Source organism: Equus przewalskii, chromosome 7, assembly GCF_037783145.1.
Source record: "Equus przewalskii isolate Varuska chromosome 7, EquPr2, whole genome shotgun sequence".
Classification (NCBI taxonomy): domain Eukaryota; kingdom Metazoa; phylum Chordata; class Mammalia; order Perissodactyla; family Equidae; genus Equus; species Equus przewalskii.
Window position 1 is genome coordinate 86203044 of NC_091837.1, and position 17390 is coordinate 86220433.

The following is a 17390-nucleotide window of genomic DNA, read 5'->3' on the forward strand; positions in this document are numbered from 1 at the left end:
CTGAATATAAGATCAATTCCATATGTATACACTAGCACAAAATGTGTATATATATACGTATATACACTAAAGAGAGTAGTGTTTGGGCAATGATTGGTAGACCAAGGAAACAAGCCCAGAATCAGAGCCAGACACATGTGGACAGTTGGTCTATCAGCAGAGTTGTCACTGCCAGCCAGTAGTGAATAGAGGAGCCAGTAGAAAGTACTGACTTTAGATTAAAGATGAACGGAAGGAATTAACTTGCCCCATTATAATATTAATCTTTTTAATGAACAATCTAATTTTATTTTTTTGGTAAGGAAGATTGGCCCTGAGCTAACATCTCTGGCAATCCTCCTCCTTTTTGTATGTGGGGTGCCCCCACAGCATGGCTTGACAAGCAGTGCATGGGTCCCTGCCTGTGATTTGAAGCCATAAACCCTGGGCTGCCAAAGTGGAATGTGTAAACTTAACCACTACGCCACTGAGCTGATCCTGGAACAATCTAATTTTAATGTATAAAAAGATTGTGTAATTCTAGTTTGGTCAACAAGAGAAACTAATTTTTGTTCTTCACTGTTTTCTTTGTAAGAATTCATCAATATATCTCTTTTGTAAAATTTCCCCAAAAAACAAATATTAAAAAGCAATATATTTAAAACATAAAAATGTTTACCCCAAGTCATTCTTGATGTAAAGTGGTGATTTGGGGGATGCTTGTTAACATCTTGCCACTATCTCATTTTTAACATCATTCTCTAGATTTAATTCATTCCACCATCATCTTGCCTGCTATGTTGCCCCTTGTAAATCACGTCTACACTTTTTTCCCCTTTACCACTCAGTGTTAATTAAAGTTAACTTTTTTAGGGGCTGGCCCAGTGGCTTAGTGGTTAAGTTCACACACTCCGCTTTGGTGTCCTGGGGTTCATGGGTTCAGATCCTGGGCGTGGACCTACACACCACTCATCAGGCTATGCGTGGTGGGGTCCCACATATGAAGTGGAGGAGGTTGGCACAGATATTAGCTCAGGGCCAATTTTCCTCACCAAAATAAAAAAAGTTAACTTTTTCAAAGCTCTACTTTATCTGAACCATCAAAGTACATACAATTAGTTAATGTAACTTCTAAGTAAAATGACTGTTAATCCTTTAGAAAAGTAAATATATGGATTAACACAAGGCATAGTCTCACTTGAGTGGAAAACCTTGCTTATCAGCCAATTTCATGTTCTTTGGATTCCAAAATCTCTGAGAAGATGTGTTTGGTAACTCTGGGGACAAAATAGTTTGTGTAATTTTTATACTACTTTTAGGAGAGATTTTGGAAATAAAAAAGGTCTACCTTTCATGGCTTGCTTAATTACAACTTTCTTATAATGTATTCATTTTCCTAATGCAGATCTTGTTAAGCATTGTGTATTTACACAGTTTTTCCTAGGAATAGAGCACATGTGAAGATGTAGCTAGTGCCTGGCAAAATTAAGTCCTGTTCCATATATCTTATATAAAACTCTGGTTCCTATTATCATTGGAACAAAATCTGCATTTTAAAAGCTCTACTGTGTTTCACTTCTCAAATTCTGTGAGTGCTGATTCTGTAAAGTTTCATGCCTTACTATGCTTATAAGAAATCTACTGCAGCCAAGCTGGGCAGGAGACTTGCAGAGCAAAAGCTTTTCACTGTATTCGTTTCAGATTAATGCTTTTCTCTGGTGGTCTAGGACACACTCATAAAATAAGTCCTATTGTTTGGGATAATAGCAACATGTCTATTCATATTTTTATCTTAATAGTTACTAGGATATGTATAGATAATTAGTAGCTTCCACAGGGAAATGGAGATAGTATTTTCATATGAAATTTTTTATCACCATCAAGAATTTTTGAGACTGGCTGACTGTTGCAAAATCAAGGGTCCAAAATACTTATTTAGAGTTCTTACTTGTGAAATCTATAAGTTTTCTCTACCAGGACTTAAGTCTTAATAAGTGCATTTTCTCTTCTCATTCTAATATATACTGACTTATTTAGACACAGATTTTCTGTTTTTAATTTGGTTGCATTGCTTTTGATTCATAATCTATGTGTGTTGGCCTCCCTCTTTTTCTGTGGGAAAAAATGTTTTTAAACTTTATTAAAATTGACAACTTTTACAACATGAAAGACACTGTTAAGGTCATGAAAACAGAAGCCAAAGACTAGGAGTAAACATTTCCAAAACATTTATCTGATAAAAGATGCATATCCAAAATATGAAAAGGTCTCTGTTTAAAAAAACTTTTTTATTAGACTTTATTTTTTAAAGAAGTTTTAGGTTCAACATAAAATTGAGGGGAAGGTTCAGAGATTTCCCATATATCTGCTACCCCCCAATGTGGATAGCCTCTCCCATTATCAAATCTCTCACAGAGCGGTACATTTGTTACAACTGATGAAGCTACATTGATACATGATTGTCACCCAAAGTCCATAGTATACATTAAGATTCACTATTGGTGTTTTATCATATGGATTTAGACAAATGTATAATGACATGCATCAATCATTATAGTGCCATACAGAATATTTTCACTGCCCTAAATATCCTCTGTGCTCCTCCTATTTATCCTTCCCTGCTTTCAATTTCCCCTTATGCCTCCTGCAACTTCTTGCAACCACTAATAATTTTCAATGTCGTGATAATTTTGACTTTTCTAGAATGCCATATAGTTGGAATCACACAATATGTAATCTTTTCAGATTGGCTTCTTTCACTTAGTAATATGCATTCAAGGTTCCTCCATGTCTTTTCCTAGTTTGATAATTCATTTCTTTTTAGTGCTGAATAATATTCTATTGTCTGGACATACCACAGTTTATGCATTCACCTACTGAAGGACATCTTGGTTGCTTCCAAGATTAAAAGCTGCTATAAACATCCATGTGCAGGTTTTTATGTGGACATAAATTTTCACCTCCTTTGGGTAAATACCACTGAGCAAATTCCTAGATAGGATGGAAAGAGTATGTTTAGTTTTCTAAGAAACTACTGAACTCTCTTCCAATGTAGCTGCACCATTTTGCATTCCCACCAGCAATGAATGAGAGTTCCTGTTTCTCCACATCCTCACCAGCATTTGGTGTTGTCAGTGTTCTGGATTTGGGCCATTCTAATAGCTGTGTAGTGATATCTTTTTGTTTTAATTTGCATTTCCCTGATGACGTGTGATATGGGGTATCTTTTTATGTGCTTATTTGATATCTACATATCTTCTTTGGTGAGATGTCTGTTATCTAGGGGTCATTCTCTTGACATTGTCTTTCACAGAGCAGAAGTTTTTAATTTTAATCAAGTCTAGCTTATCAATTATTTCTTTCATGGGTCATGTTTTTGGTGATATATCTAAAAAGCCATTGCAAACCTAACATCATCCAGATTTTCTCCTATGCTATCTATCTTCTATGAGTTTTATGGTTTTGTGCTTTACATTCAGGTCTATGATTCATTTTGAGTTCATTTTTGTTAAGGGTGTAATGTCTATGCCTAGATAAATTCTTTTGCATGTGGATCCCTCTTCTTTTATTTAACTTTGGCACACATTTTGTTTCAAATTAGTTCTGGGGCTCTTTCATTTTAGAAATTCTCCAGGGATTTAAGATGAAATTCAAAGTAACTAAAAGACATGTGTCATTACCTATAACTAAAATCATTCATTGTTCTGCTGACTTTTGGCAAAAGAGGGAGTGAGCTGTCCTTGAGCTGTATTGAACAGGTGGGAGGAGACTTTGATTTGGGAGGGAGTTCCTCAAATTCTTATTTGTGATTCTAAGACTTGGTTAGAGAAAGAATGCTAAAAGATCCAGTGGGTGACATCAATAATATACAGCCTGCATTTAGTTTTGAGTTTCCAGACTTTTGTATGTGAGTCTACAGCATGGCCTCTCCTCTGAATTAATCTGCTGCTAGAGAGAGCCAACACAAGGATCAAAACCCCAAAGTATATCAAAACAAAACAAAAACATTTAAAAAACCTTTGCTATAGTGTAGTACTGTGGATTCAGAATGTGGTGGTTACTTACTATTGCAAGGGGATCCGCATGCACTAATTGCCCTCATTAGCATGGTTGGGGGTGGAATGAGCTCAGGATTAGAATCAGAGAGGAACTTTAGGTGAACTATGGCTTGGATTCTTTACCCTCTTTGAGAATTACTTCTATGCTTAGAACCCCTATTTCTTTATGTGTGGCAAGTCCAAAGTTACAGGATTATTATAAGGATAAGAAATAACCCATATAGCTCTTTACTGGGAGTATATTAGGTTCTCTGTAAAAAGGTAGTATTCTCTTACTGCTAGAAAATAACAAGCTTCCTGCATTTTACCCCGTACTTCCAAAATCAGTGTTTGTAATGACGTTTTATGGCTGACTTATCTGAAATGAAAATTGTGAATATTTGCAAAGCTATTATTGCAACATCTACATTGGTTTTAGCTGACTCATCACTGGCCTGCACAACACCATATGGTGCATTCTGTTGGGGGATTTTCTCAGTTGACAAGGTCCATTTACAAAATGATTGTCACCTTGATAAAAAATGATGAAAAATTAATACACTGTTTTCATCTGTCACTATTTGAATTGGCTGTTGATATGTTTGTTCTTTAGAAAACAAATTTACAAAAAGAAATATTTGTGTTGAGTTTAGAATCTTAAATAAATATTTCTCCTAAATAATATAATTTCTGTCTCATAACACTAGGCTATAGGAAATGCTTTTCATATTTTATAAATGAAAAATTGAGGCTCTCAGGATAATAAGAATTGGGACTCAGTTCTAGGTCATTTTACTGAAAATCCTCTCTTTCTCTCACTTTATTCACCAACCATGAAATGCACTGCAGCTATGACAAGAGTGATATGAATTCAGAGTGAATGTGGTGAGAAACCATATTGGTGTTAGGCAATGGTAAGTTAAATCACTGGCTCTTCTAGGATTCGATCTTAATTTCACTTTGCGTCTAATTGCTGTAATTGAAATATAGAGAAGCTTCTTCCTAGACACTAACATTATGTACTTCCTCTGTCATTCAATAGGTATTTAGGGGGCACTTACATGGCATGAGTCAGGTGCCAGGCTGATGAGCAAAATGACATGGTTCTGGTTTTATAAAACCTACATTCTAGTTATTGTATTGATTAGAATCTTTGACGTCCTTTCAACAGTATCAGGCAACGACAAGTGACAAAGATTGAGTTAATAGATGAATATGTGTAGAAATGACCCAATATTCAATCCTGAGTAATAATCCCTATATTACATTTTTCACAAGCAACTCAAGTGATTCTTATAGTCATATTTACTTTTGAGAACCACTGCTTGTTTTTCCAATTTCCTTTCATACCATCTCCTCCCCAAATTCCAATACTTCATTATTGGACTCTTGGTTCCCATAATGTTCAAACCTATTGCCTGCTTCTTTCATGGGAACACTCTTGCCTTGATTCTGCTTCTCTGTATTCTTAGACTTCAGGTTTCCTCTTAAATGTTGTGTCTTTGAATAACCTTCTCTGGTTACCTAATTTATTACAGGTCTTTCTCTTAGCACCCAGGGCTTTTCCTCCTTCATGAAACACTGCCCAGTTTGTACTTATGTATTTCTTTGTATTTTGATAATAGTACATTCAGTGCTCTTTAGTTCCTCACATATAAATGGAACTCAATAAATATCTGTTAAATAGTTAAATGTTTGAACATTTGTATGTTTTTTAATGTCCAATATGTGGAAAATTGGAAGTAATTAATCAAGTATTTTAGTGATTACTCTGACTAGAAGATACATTTACATTAAAAATCTTGGAAAATATTTTTCAATAATTCCTGTATTACCTGAAGTTCATTTCACACTAGTACCTACTATTAGTTAAAATTCATAGTATATTAGAGTTAGAATTAAAATATTTTAGGATTTTTCTCTTGATTGTTGGAAGCAAATCAAAGGAATTCCATTTCAATTAGATAAAATTATTAGAATTTCTTATGATAAACTCTAAAAGCTAAAATAGTACCTGATTTTTCTTTCATAATTTTAAGTTGCATTCAGTTGAATGGCTTTTAAGGTGGTGGATTTTCATATAATTCTTGGAAAAGAATAATCTGATAAGAAAGAATTTTGAAAAATGAAAACAAAAATAACTGCTTAAATGTTTTATGATGTTCCAATTTCACAGAACCTTTACCTTTTTTGATATGTGTTGAATATATAAATTTATCAGACAATAGGTATTTCAATTAAAAAACTGCAAGTAGTAAATAATCTGACATAATTATTTAAGCTTTGTAGTTACTGCTGTTAAAATCATCCCTTTTTTTTTTTTTTTAAGATTTAGAGTATAGTCATTCAGACCATATATTACTTACTTAAAACTTTACTTCTACCTGTTATCTGTTATTAGGTATAAAATTGACTTCAGCAATTTCTTTTTAATGCCTGCAATTTTATAAAGCCTTGACATAATGTCATATTTGTCCTTGGCCAAAAAGACATTTATTCTCCTAAAATTAATTTTTCATCCCTAGGTTGATGACTTTTTGTTACAGCTTTATTATTTTCATTCTGATAAGTGATGTGATGATAGTGAGAAAGTTTGTGTTAATCTTAATAATTAAAGTAATTTCATGTTCTAAATTGAATTGTGAAATACTATTTTTCACCTTTTATCTCCAAATAGGCATTCCAAATGTCAAACCACATCATCTAAAATTTGATCCCTTAGTTTATTAGATTTAATTGATAAGCAAGGTCTAGTGCCAAGAACACAATTTCAGCTTCCTGTTTTTTAAAAGCTAGAGCCTCTCTTTGATTTGAGAATAGAACATTTCCTACAATAATGGTGCAATTATATGTATATGAAAAAGCAGATTTTAGACTCTTTTTAATCAAAATTCATTTCCAAAGATATTAGTGAAATCTAACACTTTTCCTAATGTTGACTAAGTTGATTTTTCTTTTAGCATTTAAAATGATGTGAAAAATATATGATACATTCAATACTTTGTAATCAAGCCATTTAAAATTAATGATGCAAAAACAAGTAATTTCCAATTTTTATCCTTAACAAATAGTTTTAAAATGCCTTTTATTTTAATCATGTTACATAGTTTACAAAGCATTTCAAATAATTGATCTCATTCAATCCTTACAATGCCACAGATTTGATGGGTCTGCTATTGTCATCGTAATTTTGCTATGAAAACTGAAGAACAGAAAGAATAAATGTCTAGAATCAACCAGTGAGTAAGTGACAGAACTGGGGGCTAGAGTCGACTAGTTTTACTACTGTGAAGAGTTGCCTCACTATACAGATTTATGCCATGAATAACTTTAATTTTTCTTTTCAGAAACCCTGTCAGATTAGCAAATAAATCATCCACATCGGGGAGATGAAGTTACCTGACTGAATTTATCCACAGAATAAATGATGAAATCAGGATTGGAATTCAGGCTCAAGATCAGAATTTATAGCTAAAAAGCTACGAATCATTTCGACTTACAAAATCCAGAACAAGAAAAAAAAAAACCAACCTCACTATAATAATGAGCAAACATTCAAACATAATAAAACTTGAGAAAATAAACCCATTTGATATTGCCTCTTTAAAATCTAACTATAAAAAAGTTAAAGTAATGAAAGCTGACCAAGGGAGACATTAACATTACTCATAATCAATTAAATCTGAACCTCTAGAAGTCAGTTCTGGTCGCTGGTAATTATAGCTACCTCCCCAAGAGAATCTGATGTGCAGGCTTGGCTGGGCACCATGGGACGAAGGCAGAGGTGAGCAAGCTTTTTCCATAAGGCGCCAGACAGTAAATGTTTTAGGCTTTGCTGGCCATGTGGTCTCTGTCCCAACAGCTCAACTCTGCCATTGTGGTGTCAAACAGTCACAAGGATATGTAAACAAATGAGTGTGGTTTGTTCCAGTACAGTTCCGTGGCACTGATATTTGAATTTCATATAATGATAATGTGTCAGAAACACTATTCTTCTTTTGCCTTTTTTCAACTATTAAAAAAAGAAAATCATTATTGTGGAACGTACCAAAATAGGTGGGCCAGGTTCAGCTCACTGGCCATGGTTTGCAAACCTCTATTCCCTATAAATCAAACTGGCTACTCACTCACGTGAGTTTGTATTTTGTAGAACTCTAATCACAGTTTATAATATTTTATCTCATTCATTTTCTTTATTCTCAGTAAGTAGCAGAGTGCCTGGAAGTTGAAAGGTATAGTAAATAAATGAATGACTGAATGAACACGTGAACTCTATCCATCCAATTAAAACTGCTCAAGAAACGATTTTGTGCCTTCTCAAGTGATAAATAGTTCATAAGTTGAGTGGAGATTGTTGGCAAAATATCATATGTTTTTCATTTAACATATTTATTTGACAAATATCGTTGGTATGGTTGTAAAGAGTCACAAGAACCAAGAGGAAAGATGCATTCGTCTAGGGTACGGCCCGGTATTTAGTACCTTCATGTTATTCTCAACTTTTCAGATAAATACAGTTTTCTTTTAAAAGTTGTATAAATGGACATATCTGTGAACCTTTCTTAGCAGGGGCCTGTTTGTTGGGGCGTTGCTTTTTGGCAATTACAAACGCTACATGCTGCTTCTTTGTGTTTTCTGTGTTTAGCTAGAGAGACTGCAGGCTGAAAACACCTCAGAGTGGGACAAGAGGGAAGTACTTGAAACAGAAAAACACGGACTGGAGAGAGAAAATAGAAGGCTAAAGGTCCAGGTGAAAGACATGGAAGAGCTCCTGGATAGGAAAAACAGATTAAGTGCAAACTCTCAAGGTCCTGCTTTCAAGACATCACAAATTGAACTGCGGGAAACAAACAAGGTATGGGTGCTCCTTGGAGCAAATCTTCTCACTCACTGTGTTTCCTCTCTGATGCCTAGGTGGACGCTGCCTCCACTTTGGCACACCTCCCAATCTAGATATTTCCTTTTGTGCTACCTAATATCTTACGGGTTGCTCTTTTTCCCATTATAAGATAAATGAATGTTCTTCATGTATGTGGAAATGGAAGGTGATACATTTTGTGTGAAAATGTTAGAATGTCACAAATCTGACAGTTTCAAGCTTTTCCAAAAGGAAGAAAAAAACTGAAGTAAGGGATGGATCTTTGGGGTTTTGGTTTCTTGTTATAGCTGTGTCTCAGTGTTTTCCAAGCAATTGATCTTATTTTCAGTAGCATGTTTCTCCACTAGTCTGAGCAACCACACAATAAGCATTTGTTGGTGGCTATGGTACCTATCTGTGTAAACACTTACATTTGCTGAAGTTTATTCCGCTCTAGTTACTTTTTAGTGGATCTCAGAAAAATTATTTTTGAGTCAGTTAAATGCATCATGTTTCAAATAGCTTTTGTAGGCTACGACATAAAAGTTAAAACTAGAATTCAAAATTTGACTTTGGGAAATTTAGGTTGTTTTGGAATTGTTTTATCTTAGAGCTGATAGATGTAGTTACTGCTATAGATGGGATTTTTCTGATACATAGTTTTTAGGTTTTGTATTGTTGTCTTAATGGCAGTTGTAATTTATGTGTTTTAGTGTCAACATGCTGCAAAATATAACTATTTCATTTCTGTTTCTTCCATTAAAGTACCTAAAGCACCTAAGTGTACAATCCATTTTTTAACTCAATTCCTTTAACAGTGAGTTAAAAGTGAATTTGATAAGTTCATATTTTTGAGTTATATAAGTAGTTCATACTCATATGAGCTCTGAAAGCTAAATGGCCTTAAAAATTGAATTCCAGATCACCTTTCTTTATTCTTTGTGATTCTAGGGATTTGTTGCAAATGCAAGATAAAATTGCATTGGTGTTTCATGACCTAGCAATGCAAATATCTGAAGTTAAATGTTATAGTCAGTGATCATAATTTTCTATTATATGGATTCCTAAACCACCCATAATGGTGTATTTGGTTCTGACACATATACAACAGGTAAATCTATTGAGAATATTTTGCAGATTTCTACTTGTGAAAGCACAGAATTCTTTCAATTATGGAACAAGTTTTGATCATCAAAATACCTCTTTCATTTGATTCATTTGAACAGAATAAACATTTATTTGTATCATGGCCTGTGTCAGTCCCTGCTCTAGATGTTGGTGATGTGAAGGATTAGAGAATCATTATCCCTTCCCAGCATGGGCTTAGAGTCTATACAGGGAGGTATATGCATAAATTATTATCAAAATACATTGTGATGGTTGCTAAGAATAAAGTGGAATTGGAATACAAGTGAAGAAGAAGTTCATTCTATTTCATTTCGATGCCTTTCTATTTATATCAAAATGTCATAACAAAGTATGTAACTTAGGATATGATGGCTGATTGGAGCCTGTTTGGAGCTGACATATATGCCAGTTGGCTTGGCCTGTCAAGAGGGCACACTGAGTTCAGACCTGGGCTCTTTGGGACCAATGTAGCTCTTCAGCCTAGAACTAGACAGAACTTGACAACTGGGAAGATTCTGGAAGGTCAGACTAAGTCAGAAGACTATTTCTTAAGTGCATATCATTTTGATGGCAGGAAGGAGGCGTTAGTGATTTCTACCCTCTTCATTAAGAATTCAGACTCACACTTGAACCAAAATAATTACCTATGATGGAGAAGCTGTAAATCAGTCCTTAGTACCAGAGTGATCTGTGCAGAAGATCAAATTCAAGATTCAGAAATCCAAATGCCAGAGGAATCAAAGCTGCATATAGAACATGCCAAAGTCCAGGAACTAATGTGAATGTTATTCTATCACAAAGCCAAACTGTAGTTGTAATATCATCCCAACAAAAACTAATGTATATGTATATAAATTACCTGTATAAGTGCCACATAGGAGTAACGTGTATAAATGCAGAGAAGTACCATATATCTATATGTACATAAGTACTGTATATGAGGGAGGCAGTGGAAATAGGTGCTGACATGTAAGAGAAAGAGCTGTAAGCTCCACTCATCGTCAGTCTCTGTAAGAGATGTAAGATGTCTTACCACCTTATATATACATCTCATCACATTTAACAAATGTTTGTGGCAGACACAAATCTACCTGTTACTCATAGAAATCTTCATATCAATAAATTTTGTTAATTTCTTGAGTTTTAACAATCTCATTGTTCAATGAAATTTTTATAAATCCCTACTTACACAGGAGGGGAGAGCTTTCACATGGCATTGCGTATTTTTTTTTTTTTTTTTTTTTTGGCTTTAGTGTTATAGGGAATACCTTTATAAGGAAAATGCCTTTCAATCTTAAATTGCCTATTAATTGAAAGACAGATTATTCTCTACATGAGTGACCTCGTCACATAAATCCTCATCTGGTAGTTGCTTTTATAGCCTATGTTTAAGGATATGTGTGCATCAACCTTTTACAATTAGGAAAAAAACAGCAGTGCACCTGAACTTTTAATGGATACATCATATAATTACCACTCCAGTAGTAGCAGTTTATTTTTAAAGCATAAAGCACTGCCATAGACTTTTCTAGAACAACCTCTGCATGTATATCTTTTGGTTTGTTATTGCTTTGTGTAATAGTGGCACCATTCCGAAGTTCCATGGCATTAGTGTAATTGACAAAACAATGGACATATGATAACCTTCTGTGGCGGTACTGGGTGCTCTTCTCAGAAGGAAGCTGTATTTTAAATGATAGGAAAGATACTTGAGAACTAGCTTTATGAAAACATAAATGAACAAAAATGTAGGTCTGTTTTTTGTTTTTTGGGGGTTTTTTTGGAAAGGAAGATGGGCCCTGAGCTGGCATCTGTTGCCAATCTCCCTCTCTTTGCTTGAGGAAGATCGTCCCTGAGCAAATCTGGGGCAATATTCCCCTATTGTGTATGTGGGATGCCACCACATCATGGCTTGACGAGGGGTGTATAGATCCCACACCCGGGATTTGAACCTGTGAACCCTGGGCCCCCGAAGCAGAGCGTGTGAACTTAACCACTACACCACTGGGTCACCAGGCCAGCCCCCTCGGTAGCCAATAGTTCATTATACTTATGATGCTTAATCATTAGTCTGTACATTTCCATCCAACATTTTAAAAAAATCCACTTATGAATATGCAGAAATACACATGTTGGGATAATTAATATAATTTAATATTTTTAAAAAAATCTTCAGTGCATTCAACGAATTTGAATTTAATTACCTGAAATATTTGTTAAAAATGTTCTGTGTTTTCTTTTATAATATCAAAGTAACCAAAATATTGAAGTGCATTAAAAATTATAGTGATATGTAAAGTGGGATGTACATCTCCCAATGTGGTATGAAAAGACTACATTTTTTCCACCTTATTATGGTTTATTATATATGTCATATTAGCCAATAGCATATCTATATAACCTAATTAAATTAATATATCATTAATGGTAATTTAAAAATGGTAAACATGAAATGAACCTATGACAAAGATTTTATTTAACCCATTTATTACTGAAGAAACCATAAGATGTTGCAGCAGCTGAAAGAAGGAGCTACATATCAGACAACTGGGCAACCTGGAATGCTGAAAAGAATTTGCTAAATAGATGCAAAACTGGCTTTTCCACAATGAGGAGAGACAATTGTGCCACTGCCAGACAAAATTAATCTGCACCTCTATGGACAAGAGTCATTTTCATTGCTGTGGATTAGAATCACAGAGTTGTCTGTAAAATAGCTTAAAGACACTGAAAGTTGCAATGCCTATAGAATCAGAAAATCCTACCTGGAGGAATGCGTTAGAAACAACTACCAGGAATCTTTGTTGCCCCTTCCTATGTCTTCCACAATTTTCCCTGTCACAATTTATGACAACGTAAAGTAATTCATGTGCACGCTTAATAACTCTCTATGTATGCGTGCATCAACACCTGGGCAGCTTTACTCTAGACTAGGGATGGACAGACTTTTTCTGCAAAGGTCAAGATTGTAAACATCTTAAGGGATTTAGGCCACATATGTCTATGTCACGTATTTTTAAAAATGTATAACCCTTTTGAAATGTAGAAAAGATCTTTAGTTCACAGATGGCACACAAACAGATCTGGAGCCAGATTCCACCCATGGGTCATAGCTTGCTGACCCCTGCTCCGGACCAGTGGTCCATGTGGTTAAAGGCATGGCAGGAGCCGAGCATGAAAATGTGAGGGAGCCAGGTGCAGGGCCAGAGGTGACAGCAGGACCTTGGCCTGGCTGGAGAGCAGTGCCTGTCCTGAGGGAAAATATATTCAAAGTATTAAAAACATCGTTCTGGCCATACGAAACCCTCTGGGCTGGATCTTCCGCTTGGGTTTCTAATGTGGTTGGTCAAGACAGTCCACTCTAAGTAACAGCGATCATTTTAAAATGCTTAGGAAATCATCGTTTTGATTCCTCAGTAAGATTCCCCCTGTCGATTATTATACAGGTATCTCTTTACTAGTCCTATTTCCCTATAGGAAAACAATTGTCATTTCTTTTGGGACCTCATTGATACCTCCTTTGCCTGGTATACGGCACGTACGGAGTAAGTAATTTTTGAATGAAAATAAGTTGATGAACCACAAAACGTAATTTGTGTGTGTGTGTGTGTGTGTGTGATGAAGATTGGTCCTGAGCTAACATCTGTTGCCAATCCTCCTCTTTTTGCTTGAGGAAGATTGTCACTGAGCCAACATCTGTGCCAATCTTCCTCTATGTGCTTGAGGAAGATTGTCACTGAGCTAATATCTGTGCCGCCACAGCATGGCTTGATGAGCGATACTAGTTCCATGCCTGGGATCCAAACCCGTGAACCCTGGGCCACAAAAAGGTGGACTGGGACAACTTAACCACTACATCATTGGGTCAGCCTCAAGTTTTTTAACAGTATATCTATAGGTGTGTCCATTACATTTCGGCTGAGGATTTCAGCACAATTTGCGGACATAACTGATCAGTCCTCTGAATGCAGCTGATAATAGACATTTGCCAAATGGCCTTATTTGTTTCTTTGAAAAAAACACCTGACCATCTCCTGGCATTATAATTCAAAAAATAGGGAAATGATTGTTTGAGACTGTAGAGCGGTACAGAAATTAGATACAGTGTTAAGAAGTTTTTGTTTGAAACGAATCTGCTAGATACAAAAATAATTAAGGTTAGCTGATATTAATATTTGTACTTAGCTTTGAAAAAGAGACATACAGATTAAAATAACCATTTGAAAGTTAAGTATTAATCATAAACAGAAACTACATCAAAGTTATGAATTTTATTGAGATTAAAACATTCCGATGTTAGATGGTAGTTCTATTGGGGAATTATGTATTATATCATTGTCTATTTAGAAAAAGAAAAAAACCTTTAGATTTTTTTAAAGTTAAAAAAAATATGCACTACTACCATGTTAGATATCTAAGATTTAGTATCTAGAAGTAGTCATAGTGTTAAATTTTTATATTATTTGGAAGATTTCTACTTTTTATTAGTCATTTTATATAACAGGGTCTTCTTTTAAACACTTGAGTCTAACAAGGAGAGTTTTGCACAAAGATGAAAATCGTAAATAAGTGAATTTATAGTAGTGAGGAGAATCAGTATACCATGTATGATAGAGATAAAAACAAATGAATTCAACACGGAGAAAAACATTTATGGTGTGTATACTACAAAGAGAATTAAAATAATAGTAATGATCAGTCCTAAACTATTTTAAAAATGTTTGCTGAAAACAGCCCAAAACTAATGAAGCTCAAAACTAAGATACTATTTCATGGCACTATTCTTGTTGAGGTAGGCATGGAAACAAGAGGGGAAATTCTTTGGCACAAACTTCCAGGGGTTCATGTTCCATTGTTCAAAGTATGGATCCTAGAATCTACAACCTGAGGTCACTGATTTTCTCTGGAGTTAGGTGGGAACAGGACAGAAATAGATGCTTAATGGTAAGCTGAAAATCAGAAAAGTCCTAACATCCAGAGGAAGGAATTTATCCATAATGAAAAATTCTAAAGATAGGGACTAGAAAAGACCACTGAAGTCATGCTATAGCTGGAATTATATCTCATTTACTAATAATTAACTTGATTGCATATATTATAAATTATAATACTTATAGTGTGACTAGTTCTTTGTCTACCACTGTAATGTTGATAAACTGTCAAAAATAAATTTATGAAACATCAGGGGACTCCCAAGAAGTTTATACTGTATAGGGTTTAGGTTATGAGTCATAAAGTACTCATTCATTGGAGAAGTTATAAAAGTATAAATTAGTTAGGCTTTCCTTTTTTTTTGATTGGCACCTGAGCTAACAACTGTTGCCAATCTTCTTTTCTTTTCTTTTTTCCTCCTGCTGTTTTTTTTTTCCTCCCAAAATCCCCCCAGTGCATAGTTGTATATTTTAGTTGTGGGTCCTTCTAGTTGTGGCATGTGGGACACCACCTCACCACGGCCTAATGAGCGGTGCCATGTCCGTGCCCAGGTCCGAACCGTGGGCCTCCGAAGCGGAGCGCATGAATTTAACCACTCAGCCATGGGGCCAGCCCCTAGGATTTCCTTGACATACATTAGTAGCATATTTCTATCATAACCAGCAGCATAAGAAATATGGGCTACATTGGCATTTACATGGGATTGGCTCATTAAGAATGATTAGATTTCTGAACAATTGCGTTGTTAGCATTATATCATTCATACAAGGGATCACAAATGTTCATGTGAGAATTAGTTTATATTTATTTATCTGGAATTCAGGGATTAGCAATTGCATTTGAGATATTTTAATCTGCAAACCCTAATGTCATATACAAAAGAATAACCTCGAGATATCTTAAAATGCAGATTCTGGCTCAGTAGGTCTGGTGTGGAACCTGGGATTCTGAATACTTCTCAAGGTTCTTGGTACTTCCAGTGCTGTTGGTTTAGCTCCCGATCCGGAGTAGGAGATGCTGGAGAAAAGCACACCAAGTAGGAGGTGAGGCCAGGTGGTGACTGTCAGGTGGTTAACAGAAGTAAAGACAGGTGAAATGCTTGTTGTCCAGAGAAGAATCCTGCCCTCCGCTAGGACTGCAACATTCCCTACATTCCCCTGTATCCTCTGTTTCTGTATTTTTATCCAAATTTTTTAATCCAATTTTATCCAGATTCTCAGTGTTTCTTCCATATTATTTAGGTGTGTTCATGTCTTATTCTCAGTCCCTTTTGTTTTTTTTTTTTGCCTCTAATTTATTGGAGCGTTACTCGCAGTTCTTTCCTGAAACTCGCGGAGGGTGTGGCCACCATGGCCGTGACTCTGAACTCAATAGACCACGTTTCTCATAAACACTTCACTTTAATCACCCTCAGGCCAGGAAGTAGCTCAGATCATATTTTCTGGAAGTTCATGGATAGCTTCCTGTTATCAACAAAAGATACAAATACACTGCACCCTCAACCCTGTCCTGATTCTTTCTGACTCAGCAGATCTGGGGTAAGACCTGAGATTCTGCGTTTCTATGAAGCTTCCAGATGATGCTGATGCTTGTGGTCCACTGAGCACTTGAACCCTAGCAAGGGCCTAGACAATGGCAATTATTAGTGGTTTCTCTGTGCCTTTGCAGCAATTTCCCTCTTAGAATTCATTTCTAATCTGCTATCAGAGTTATTTTTCTTCTTTGCTTACTTTTCTCTACCCACTCTCGCCTCTTAGTGCCTGAACCTCTTTGTGCTTTCTCTGACCCCCTACCCCAGGGCTTTTGCATAGACCGCCCTTTCAAGGGAGAACAGTCTCATTTCCTGTATCGATTTATTCTATCACCAGATTTCTCTGAGATGATCAAGCTCACGCACCTGTCAGTTCAGCCAACAATTAACTTAGGTGGATGTGTCCATTTAGACAACACTACAACTCTGCAGAGATGGGAAATGCAAAGAGCAGCACGGCGTCCTAAACGCTATATTGGCCAGTGTTTTGAGCCATTATCTCCCTTTGACAACCTCCTATACATACAGGCCCTTTTCCTACATTCAAACTGGTAGTTATATCCAACAGGCACATATGAATCTGGAGTACAGCTGGCACCGTGTTTGAGAGAGCAGCATATGATACATTGTGAGCCCAGTGCTCTCCTACAGCCTGTTTCCCTGTCTGAAGCCCTGCCCCGGGTTCTGTTTCCAGCCTCCCTTCTCGGGCAGACTGCTACTGTCCTCTCTTCTGCCCTTGGCCTTCTTCACTAATAATCCTTCAGACATTAACCAGGGTTTTGCTTCCTCAGGAAAGCCTTTCCTGATCAACCTGGCTGGGTCAGATAGCTCTTGCCGTTTTTGCAATTATTTGTCATGAGATAGTTTGATTCATATTTCTGCTGCAGGTGACTAGGAGATCCATGAAAGATGGTGTTTCTATAGC

The 17390-nt window shown here is 35.9% G+C and overlaps 1 protein-coding gene across 4 annotated transcripts in view; it reads left to right on the forward strand.

Moving 5' to 3' along the window:
- CCDC102B (coiled-coil domain containing 102B) overlaps window positions 1-17390 on the forward strand; it is a 281402-nt gene that overhangs the window by 111096 nt on the left and 152916 nt on the right. For all 4 annotated transcript variants that reach the window (XR_011542096.1, XR_011542095.1, XM_070627845.1 and 1 more), the window contains exon 6: window positions 8662-8871. Coding sequence is in view for 2 of the 4 variants with exons in the window: in XM_070627845.1 (XP_070483946.1) it covers window positions 8662-8871 (210 nt within the window). In the remaining 2 variants the exon portion in view is untranslated. The remainder of the gene's footprint in view (window positions 1-8661; window positions 8872-17390) is intronic.